Source organism: Apus apus, unplaced genomic scaffold (assembly GCF_020740795.1).
Source record: "Apus apus isolate bApuApu2 unplaced genomic scaffold, bApuApu2.pri.cur manual_scaffold_51_ctg1, whole genome shotgun sequence".
NCBI classification, from domain to species: domain Eukaryota; kingdom Metazoa; phylum Chordata; class Aves; order Apodiformes; family Apodidae; genus Apus; species Apus apus.
In genome coordinates this window covers 73,642-84,574 of record NW_026248856.1, presented here as the reverse complement: position 1 = coordinate 84,574, position 10,933 = coordinate 73,642, and the positions used below count along the sequence as shown (strand labels likewise).

Genomic DNA, 10,933 nt, shown 5'->3' with positions numbered 1-10,933 from the left:
GCTGCAGCAGGGTCTGCTGCAGGTTCCCACGGCTTCTGCTGCTGCAGCAGGGTCTGCTGCAGGTTCCCATGGCTTCTGCTGCTGCAGCAGGGTCTGCTGCAGGTTCCCATGGCTTCTGCTGCAGCAGGGTCTGCTGCAGGTTCCCATGGCTTCTGCTGCTGCAGCAGGGTCTGCTGCAGGTTCCCATGGCTTCTGCTGCTGCAGCAGGGTCTCCTCCTGGGCAGGCAGAGAGCACCAGCCTGCAGATCTTGCCCTCTTTTATAGATCAGAAATCACTGTTCGAGAAAGTACCTCTGTTCAAATTAGCCAATTAGCACTGGCCAGGTACGTGCTCTGTCAGAGGCATCTTTAACCTATTGTCCATTCTTCTGCCAGTTATCAGAACCCTTATGCTCTTTTCTTGCTGTGGACTTTTCTGCTAGAGCAAGGGGCCTGTTCCAGTCTGTCCTGGGATAAATCAGCAAAAAGACACCACTCTTGCTTTGCTGGCTTGAAAGGCATTTTGTTTAGTCTGATGTGGGGGGAGAGAAGATGGACCATTCCCTACACCTGGGTATTCCTGTGGAAGTCTGAGATATGGAGAAGACTTCTGGTGTGGGAAGAGGCCAAGGGGTGCTGGTGGAGCTGGCCTGTGTCCTTGTGAGGCCTCTCTGACCTTGGAAAGGCCAGAGGCATCAGAAAGTTTCCTGAGCACTTGGAAAGGAGACACATCAAACCCTTCATGCAGAAGGACTGGAAGGAGGATGGGGAGAATGACAGGCTGGTCAGCATCACCTGAGTCCCTGGGAAGGTGATGGGGCCAGTGCTCCTACATCCTGCCCCAGGCAGCTGAAGGACAAAGATTGGGGCAGAGTAACCCCTACCAGAGGGCACCTGGGACCTGAGCAGCTCAGCAGTGACCCTGGGGAGAAGGGCCTGGGCATGACAAGGGATGCCATGGGAGCCAGTGGGACACACTCACCCTGTAGAAGGCCACCTGCATATGGGGCTGCACATGTGGGGCTGCATGAGGGGGTGCGTGGCCACCCAGACCATGGAGTTCCCATCCCCCTTGACTCAGCACTGCTGTGGCCACCTCTGGATTATTGGTGTCTGGCTTTGGGGTCTTCTGGTCTCAGGGGAATAGGGAGGAACTGGAGAGGGTTCAGAGGAGATCTGCCTGGATGCAGTTTGGAGAGGCTGAAGGTTCTGGGGCTTCTTCAGCCTGGTGAAGTGGAGGCAGAGGGCACTGCAGTAGTAGCCTGTACCTGCCTGAAGGCTGGTTCCAGAGATGATGGAGCTTTTCCTGGTAGTGGGAAGAATAGGAAACATCCATGAAGTGCAGATTGGAAGGCTCAGAATGGAGGTGAGACAAAAGGAATTTCACTCAAAGGGAAGACCAGAGAAGCAGCAGGTCAGCCAGAGGGAGATGAGATTATCCCCTGGTTTGTGTTTCAAGGAACAGGCAGTGAGAGCAGAGAGACATCAGTGAAGGTGCAGAAATGCCAGGGTGAGAGCTGGGTGGGACAGCGAGAAGGGGCTCAGCAGCCTGAAGGGAAGGAGCTGCAGGCATGGGCAGGGTAGGACAGCCTGCATGGAGGTGGCCAAGGGCTCTGGCGAGATGGAAAGGCCCAACAGGACACTGGGCTTTGTCCCCTGGGCTGCTGCTGTTGCCTTGGCCACTGAGGTCAGTGGGGAGATGAAACTTCATTTGGACGCATCATGATCTGCCCTCCCAGGGCCTGGGCTCAGGGCTTGGCCTTTCTGCTCCATCCAACAAAGCAAAGGGTTTCTCAGCAGGACAGGCACCTGCCCAGGGCCTTTGCCTCCCTGCACTCATGGCCTCCCATGATCTGCTCTAGCGAGGCCCTGGGGAGGCTTTGTCAGGCTCAGGGGGACTTATTAGAGCTCCAAGGTCCTTTGTTTTTTCCTTCTAACTTCGACTTCTGGAGAAGTTTCTTCATTCTTCTCTCAGAGGTTCATGTGATGAGCCTCAAATGCCCTAACAAGCTGCTTATCTTTTTGTGCTTTCCTTCAAGTCCTGAAGCTCACAGGAGCTGTTCCCCAGTGCAGTCAAGGAGGAAGACTTCAAAGTCCACCTAATATAAGTGATATTTTAATTTCAGAGGATTATTTCATTACTGTTCAGTTTGGAGGAGAATGTTTAGCACCATTCTCCAAGTGATAATGATGCAGGGGTTCTCCTCAAGAGGTCTGGGCCAGCAGGAGAAGCAGTTCCTTGAGGTCTGGCCCTGGATGGACACCCTTGCTCCTCACCCCCCCAACACCACCGCTTCCCTCACTGTCCCCCTGGCACTTGCATCACTGTTCCTCACATCAGACTTTTCCCCTGCTCCCCTGCTCCCTGCAGCTGGATGGTTCAGCTCCTTTGCACCATCTCCCTCCTATTTTCCTTAGAGAACTGCCTGCACAGGCACTGCAGGAGTTTCTGTGTTTGCAAACAAAGCCAAGTGTGATAAAGCTTCATGAATAATCAACTACGCTCCACAAGCACATGTTAATTAGAAGCTGCCCTTGATGAGATCGTCCTTCTGCAAGGGATGATCTTGTGAGAAATACTTTGGCTAGGAAGATACAAAATGATGGATATAAACACAGTTGCAGAGTTGGCCAAGGAGGAAATGAGACTGTTCAAAGATTTTACTCTTTGAAGCTGCAAGTTTTTGCTCCTTGAATCTGAAAAGAGCAATAGAGGTGAGGGGAATGTGAAAGTGAATGAACAAAGAGAAGAAAATGCAGAGTAACAGGAAACCTCTTTTTTATTTTTCCTTATTGTTCCTTTTTTTCAGTAGTAATAATATGTATGTGTATTACCCTTCAGTCATTACACTATTCTTACCTCAATCCACTTCTCCATCCCACTGCTGGGGGGCAAGTTGAGTGAGTGTCTCCCTCGTGCTCAGTTCCTGCTGAGGTTAAACCACAACAGTCTCTTTTGGAACCCAACTTGAGGCTGAAGGGGCTGAGATCAGAACAGGTCTGCTCAGAGGGTGTCAAAACAAATCAGTTGTAAGTGTTCATTGTGTTGGTGTAACAGTCCCTGGTCACCCTGTTGGTTGGTCTGCTCTCAGAATTGTTCTTGGAGCTGTGGGATGTCACACCTTCCGTGACACGGAGGTGCTGGTGGTCACCTCTGGAGCCTGGCTCAAGGGCATCACTGGGCTGGGCTGTGTGACCCTGATGGTGAGACTGACCCGGTGTCTGGAGTCAGCACTGCTGTCATCTCTGTCCTTCAGGTGTTACCCCTGGAAACTTGCTAATTACAGTTCTTACAGTTCCTTTGATGAGACCACCAATGCAGGAGACATCTCGGTACCTCAGGTGCTGTCTTCTGGAGACTGTTCATAATCACACCTTTTGCCTTTACTTCTCGGGAACCTGACTTACAGAGGAGACATCACTGAGCATCTTCCCATTCTCTGCTTAACTGATCACACCCGGGCTCTAGAGGGGCCATATTGCCTTGTGTGGTGCGTGTGACTGTGAGATCACCAGGGGGTGAAAGCGTCCCCGGCTGTATTGAATACTTTGTGTTATTGTTGCTGCACTAGTAACACCTGTTAGTGGGGCTGTTCTAGTCCGTGCAGTTATCAACTGCCATCTCAGTTGTTGTCTCTGTCACCTTAGAAATTACCTCACATTTTCACCCAACTACTTCCTATTCGCCACTTCATAGAATCATAGAATCATAGAATGGTTAAGGTGAAAGATCATCAGGTTCCAACCTCCCTGCTATGAGCAGGGACACCTCATACTAGACCAGGCTGCACAAGCCTCATCCAACCCGTCCTTGAACACCTCCAGGGAGGGGGCAGCCACAACCTCCCTGGGCAACCCGTTCCAGTGTCTTACTACCCTCATGGATTTCTCAAGTTCAGTGCCTCTTTTAGTTGTTCATGCTTTGTCTTCATGGTGGTGTCCTATGTGCAGATCTTCATGGCCATGCTGAAGCAGCATGTCCTTCCTCTCCTGAGGTGCCCAGAACTGCCCCCAGTGCTCCAGGTGCAGCCTCACCAAGGTGGAGTTGAGGGGCAGGATCCCCTCCCTGGTCCTGCTGGGCACACCATGCACTGGTGTCATTGGCAGGGCTTTGGGTTCTTTGATCATGGGTTACTCTACAAGACACCAGGCCTGGCAACAAATGGCATGCAGCTGTCCCAGAGGAGGAACAGGATCCCAGGCAGGAGTTAGCAGGGCTCCTGGACAGAGCTTCACACGAGATTTGAGGGGGGCAGGGGATAAAACTGAGCCTGTCAGTGAGCCCAGGGGCTGCGTGCTGGGGTTTGTAGGAATGAGACAGGACTCTTGCCCTGCCACCTGAGTTGAGATGGGGGATAGAGACAGAATGGGAAGCCAAAAGGCAAGGGTTCTGGATGGGCCAGCAGCCATGGAAACACCTGAGAAGGGTCAGGCAGGAATTAGGGCCTGTGCCCACAAAAAGGTGTCAAGATCATGAACCCACCTGAAGTGCATCTGCACCAACCCACGCAGCCTGGGCAACAAACAAGGGGAGCTGGAAGCCTTGATGCAGCAGGGAAACTGTGCCCTAGTGGCTCCACAGAAACGTGGTGGGATCCCTCACAGGGCTGGAGTGCCACTGCTGATGGCTGCCAGCTCTTCAGGAGAGACAGACAAGGAAGGAGACAAGGTGGTGGGGTGGCCCTGTGTGTTAGGAATTCTTGTGAGTGTCTAGAACTAGACTGAAATGACAACAAGGTAGAGTGCACTTGGATCAGGATGAGGGGCAAGGCCAACAGGGCTGATAGCTGTGTTGTTGGATAGCTGTGGGAGTCTGCTCTAGACCTGCCAGCCAGGGCAGTGAGGGGGACAAACTGTTCTATAAATACCTGGGTGAAATCTCGTGGAGAACAACCAGGGGATGGGGCCCAGTCAGAGGGGGTTCATGAAGGGTAGGTCCTGTTTGACTAAGCTCATCTCCTTCTGTGATAGGTGCCCTGTCACTGGAGGAGGGAAAGGCTGTGGATGTTGTCTGCCTCGGCTCTAGCAAAGCCTTTGAGCAGGTTTCCCACAGCATTCTCCTGGAGAAGCTGGCTGCTCGTGGCCTGGCTGTGCACAGGCTTGGCTGGATAAAGAGCTGGTAGGATGGGCAGTCCCAAAGAGCTGCATTCCATGGAGTTCAGTCCAGTTGGTGGCCGGTCACGAGTGGTGTCCCCAGGACTCAGGGCTGGGGCCGCTCCTGGTGAACATCTTCAGTGATGATCCGGGTGAGGGGACAGAGTGCACCCCAGGGAGTCTGCAGGTGACACTGGGCTGGGTGGAAGTGTCCGTCTGCTCCAGGGGAGAGAGGCTCTGCAGAGGGACCTGGCTCATGGGCCATGGCCAATTGCATGAGTTTCAGGAAGGCCACATGTCGGGTCCTGCCCTCGGGCCACAACAAGCCCCGGCAGCGCTACAGGCTTGGGGAGGAGTGTCTGGAGAGCTGCCCAGCAGAGGGACCTGGGGTGTTGATAGGCAGCTGGGTGAGGATGAGCCAGCAGTGTGCCCAGGTGGCCAAGAAGGCCAACAGCATCCTGGCCTGTATCAGCAATAATGTGACCAGCAGGACCAGGCAGGTGCTCCCCCTGTACTTGGCCTTGGTGAGGCTGCACCTCGAGCACTGGGGGCAGTTCTGGGCACTGCAGCACAGGCAGGACATGGAGGGGCTGGAGAGGGTGCAGAGAAGGGCAACGAGGCTGAAGAGGGGTCTGGAGAGCAGGTCTTGTGAGGAGAGGCTGAGGGAGTTGGGGCTGTTCAGCCTGGAGAAGAGGAGGCTGAGAGGAGACCTCCCTGCTCTCTACAACTGCCTGAGAGGAGGTTGCAGGGAGGAGGGTGGTGGCCTCTTCTCCCTAGTGACCAGCCATAGGCCAAGAGGAGATGGCCTCAAGTTGCTCTAGGAGAGGTTCAGATTGGATATTAAGAAAAATGTCTTCACTGAAAGAGTGGTGAGGCCTTGGAACAGGCTGCCCAGGGAGGTGGTGGAGGCACCATCCCTTGAAGAGTTTCAAAAATGGGCAGACAGGGTGTATCAGGTGATGGTTTACTGGTCAGGTTGTAGGGTGAGTGGTTGGACTTGGTGACTCTGAAGGTCTTTTCCATCCTTGATGATTCCGTGATTCTCAAACTGAACTTAGTAAGTGAGGAACAAGATCTCCCTTCCCAGGGGCTGGGGGTCAGGGCTGGAACCTTGGGTGAAGGGGGACAGGGCTTGGTCCTCTGCAGTCATGAAACACACCCAGGGTCACTCAGCCCCAGAGCCACCTTCACCTTCCTCTTCCCCACCTGCCATCCCTGCCTCCTCTTTCCTGCTCTACCCACACCCTGGGGACGCTTCCTCACTCGTGTCCCTCACTGGGACCCATCAGCACTGACAGAAACTTTGCAGTTGGGCTCTGACTTCTGCAGAGGTTTCATCAGCTTCCTCTCCCTGTCTCAGCTTCATGGGCTCAGCAGCAAAGCCACCAGAGGGCTCATTAAGGTTCTGAGCTGGGCTCCTGGGATGGAGGGAGCTGCTGGCAAGTGGGCAGTGCTGCAGAGAGACAGCTCTGCCCAGGAGCAGCTCCTCTGCTTGGCCCAGCAGGGAGAAGGACACTGCCAGGGGGTCTGAGGGAGATGGGCAAGGCAGAGAGAGCTTAAAGGTGCTCAGGACTGGGGAGGAGTGAGAGCTGAGTGGAGGAGACATCTGTGCAGCCCTTGGCACGGTGAGTCTGTGGGTGCAGGGCAAGGTGGGTGCAGTTCCTGGAGGCATCTCCTGCAGCTGGCACAGCCACAGCTTATGGGGTGTGTGAGGTGTGTCAGGGCTTTGGTGTGGGTGGCTCTGGTTGTGCCATTTTGGATCTTGGTGCAGGCAGGGGTGCAGGCAGGGGTGCCCAGGGCTGTTGTCAGAGCAGGGTCCTGCAGCTGAGGGGCTGTGTGCTGGGGCAGGGGCTGTGCTGCCTGCCAGGGGCAGCTCTCAGCCTGCCCGGGGAGCTCCTCAAGGACTGTGGGGAGAAGCTCTGTGCGGAATGAGTCGTCCCTGGCAGGGCAAGGACGGGTCCTTCTGCTTCTGAGAGGGTGCTGTGTGGGTCAGGACTGCTCACAGCTCCAGATCACCCCCAGGGCATTTGCAGAGGGTCCTTCTGAAGCAGCACAGAGAGGCAGCATTTATCTGGGAGAAAAGGAGTCTGTGCTTTGAGTTCTGTACTCTTGGTGAGCTGGGTGGGCAGTGGGAGATGAGAATTGAGCTTTCCACTCTGGAGAAGGCACTGAGACCCCAGAGCTAGTGGGGACTTGTCTGAGCTGCTGCTGAGCCCCTGCACAGCCAGAGCTGCCCCTGGCAGGTCCCTGCTACAAGGGGTGTCTTCCAGGCAGAGCTGAGCACCCGGCGGGTGGGATGGGCTCTGGGAGCCCTGCTAAGGAGGGCACATGGAGACAGAGAAGCAGCTCCAGGCAGCAGAGACAGCTCCAGGCAGCAGAGACATGGGCAGGGAGGGAGAGGGAGCTGCTGCCTGCAAGTCATGGGAAGGGGGATCTGGACACCTTCCTGCCATCCCTGCAGGGCTGATGCCTTCCCAAGAGCAACCCCCTGCTCTCCTCTCCCCCTCTGTAGAACTCCCAGCCCTTCATATCATGGGGACTTAGTCCTGAGTTCCCTTCCCAGACACCCCAGCACCCCAGAGCAGAAATGCTCGAGTCTCTGACTTTGTGTCCCTGTCCCAACTCTCTCAGCAGCAGCACTTTGGCACGTTCCCCTCCTGCCCCTGCTGCCCTTGTTCTTCTCCTTCTTCTCCTTGGGGTGGGGGGTGATGATTTGGGTGCAGCTCAGACACTGATGCTGGGTGTCCTGTCCTGCCATTGTGTCCATGGAGGAAAAGCATCCCAATGGCCTGATATCTGGGGCTGTGAGGACTGCAGGGTGTGGGGCTGGGGCTGAGCTGACCCTCCTGTCAGGATACCCCATCTTTGGGATACTGGGCTCTTCCCCTGCAGGGTCCTGCTGAGTGGCACGCTGCCCTCCAGAAGGGCACAGCTCTCCTGTGGCACCTCTGTGTTTCCTGGGAGCCCCATGGAGAAGACATGTCCATGCCAAGGCCATGGAAATGCTGCTCCTGGTCTGTCTGTGGGCAGCTGCAGTGAGCCCTGTGTGTCCCTGGCTGGGAGGGCAGAGCTGAGATCCTGCTCAGGGAGAATGAGATGGGCTGAGGGGCTGGGAGAGCTGCACTGGACAATCTGACTGCTCTGCTCTCAGCCATGTTCAGTTTCTGCTCAGGAGAACATCTGTGTGTGATGGTCCTGCAGCTGAAAGAGGTGCCAGCTCAGGGCAGCTGAGAGCAAGACTGATGGACAGAGCAGCTGTCCTCACTCTGCACTAAGGCACAGTCCCTCTGCTTCTCAGCACCTTCAGGGTTTCGCTTGGAGAGCAGTGGAAAGGCCAAGGCTTCTGCCTTAAAAACTTAAAAACTCAGGTGTGGTGGGGAAAATAGAACAGAAGACATAAAAGTAGGTGAGTCTGGAGGAGAAATGCTGAAAAGTTCTTTGATATCTCAGATGGATTTAGTCTGGGGTCACCCCCTCTTCCTTTCATCATCTTGCTGCAGGGCAGGACTGACTCCTCCAGAGCTCAAAGCTCCCTCAGGGATCAAAATCCAGCAACAACCAGACTGTACAGAAAAGGACCTGCAAAAGGATTTTGTGAAAGACAAGAGTCAGTTTCTGTGTCTCTAACAGCAATTAAGGAGATATTTTTGTGTGAATTCTGCTCTAAATTCTTGTGGGTTTATATTTTTTCTATTGACAGGTCTCCACGCCCAGAGGCAGCAGATGTGCAACAGCAGCTCCATCAGCCAGTTTCTCCTCCTGGCATTCGCAGACAGGCGGGAGCTGCAGCTCCTGCACTTCTGGCTCTTCCTGGGCATCTACCTGGCTGCCCTCCTGGGCAACGGCCTCATCATCACCACCATCGCCTGGGACCACCACCTCCACACCCCCATGTACTTCTTCCTGCTCAACCTCTCCCTCCTCGACCTGGGCTGCATCTCCACCACCCTCCCCAAAGCCATGGCCAATTCCCTCTGGGACACCAGGGCCATCTCCTACTCTGCATGTGCTGCACAGCTCTTGTTCTTTGTCTTCTTCCTTGGAGCAGAGTGGTCCCTTCTCACCATCATGTGCTATGACCGCTACGTGGCCATCTGCAGACCCCTGCACTACGGGACCCTCCTGGGCAGCAGAGCTTGTGTCCACATGGCAGCAGCTGCCTGGGCCTCTGGGTTTCTCAATGCTCTGCTGCACACAGCCAGTACATTTTCACTGCCCCTCTGCCAGGGCAATGCCCTGAGACAGTTCTTCTGTGAAATCCCCCAGATCCTCAAGCTCTCCTGCTCACACTCCTACCTCAGGGAAGTTGGGCTTCTTTTGTTTAGTGTCTCCTTATCATTTGGCTGTTTTGTCTTCATGGTGGTGTCCTATGTGCAGATCTTCAGGGCCGTGCTGAGGATCCCCTCTCAGCAGGGAAGGCACAAAGCCTTTTCCACCTGCCTCCCTCACCTGGCCGTGGTCTCCCTGTTCATCAGCACTGCCACGTTTGCCCACCTGAAGCCCGCCTCCATTTCCTCCCCATCCCTGGACCTGGTGGTGGCAGTTCTGTACTCAGTGGTGCCTCCAGCACTGAACCCCCTCATCTACAGCATGAGGAACCAGGAGCTCAAGGACGCCCTCAGGAAAGTGATTTCTTCATTGGTCAAGAGTAAGAGATTTAAAGCCTCTTTCCAGAAGTGATTCCACTTTATGTCATTGTACCCTTTTTGTTTGTTTATTTTTTGGTTTTTGTTTTTAGATTTTTCAGGTATGCTACTCTGTGGAGGTTTGATGTTGTTTTATTTATTATTAGTATTATTATTTTATATCTCATCACTGCTGCTGTTATTGTCATGCTTGGTTTTGTTCCTGCAAAGATGTTTGCACTTGTGTCACTGCAACTGAGACACGGACCTGCTTTGTTTGCTCTTGATCCATTATTAAAGTTTTTAATACTTGCTCTGAGTCCTTGGCTGTCCAGTAACCCAAATGAGCTGCTCTGCATGGCATCCTGTCCCCCAGCCATGTCACTTGCACCACTCAGCTCTCTAGGTCATTGATACAGATATTAACCAGGACTGGTCCCAGGACGGACCCCTGAGGGACACTTGTCACCATCTCCATCTGGACACTGAGCCATTCACCACTGCCCTCTGGATCTGACCATCTCAACCATTCCTCATGCACTGAGCAGTCCACACATCAAATCCTTCTCTCTCCAGGTTAGAGAGAAGGATGTTTTGAGGGACCACGTCAAGGGCCTCACACAATCCAGGGAGGTGACACCCATGGCTCTTCCCTTCCCAATGATGCAGTCACTCTGCTGCCCTATTTGCAACTGGCCTTATAACTCTGAGCACACACCACTGGCTCCTGGGACACTCCTTGAATGCCCAGGCCCTTCTTCTCAGGGTCACTGCTGAGTTGCTCAGCTCTCAGCCAGCCCTCATTCTGGGGATGATTCTGCCCTGGCAAAGCACTGACTGCTTCTCTGGGTAAAACTCTGTGAGGTTTCTTCTGACCAAATCCCAGAGTTTTTTGAAGTCCCCCAGGAGTGAAGCTGTGCTTTGACCCCTGTTAATGTGTGTGTACAGGTGGCTCACCCTGACATGGGGGGCCTCTGGCAAGATCAGAGCATGAGGAATTGCAGAACACCACATATCTTAGGTGAAGGCACTAGTTTTATTCAATATGTGGCCAAGTGTCACCGTTTGACTCAGGTCCGACAACAATGCTCTCGATCCCCTCCCCCCCCCACCCAGTCAGGGAAGGAGAGAGAGAAAAGGAGAGAGACTTGGCTGGATTGAAAACTAAACTACACAGCTTTAATTAAAACACTAATGAATCATACAAGAAAATATATACAATTATATACAGATAT

At 53.9% G+C, this 10,933-nt stretch overlaps 1 protein-coding gene across 1 annotated transcript; it reads left to right on the top strand.

Moving 5' to 3' along the window:
- Positions 1-8,784: 8,784 nt before the first annotated feature.
- LOC127396282 (olfactory receptor 14J1-like) lies at positions 8,785-9,753 on the top strand. Its single transcript, XM_051643901.1, has one exon. It carries the CDS (start codon positions 8,797-8,799, stop codon positions 9,751-9,753), a length of 957 nt encoding a protein of 318 aa, XP_051499861.1. The 5' UTR covers positions 8,785-8,796.
- Positions 9,754-10,933: the final 1,180 nt, after the last annotated feature.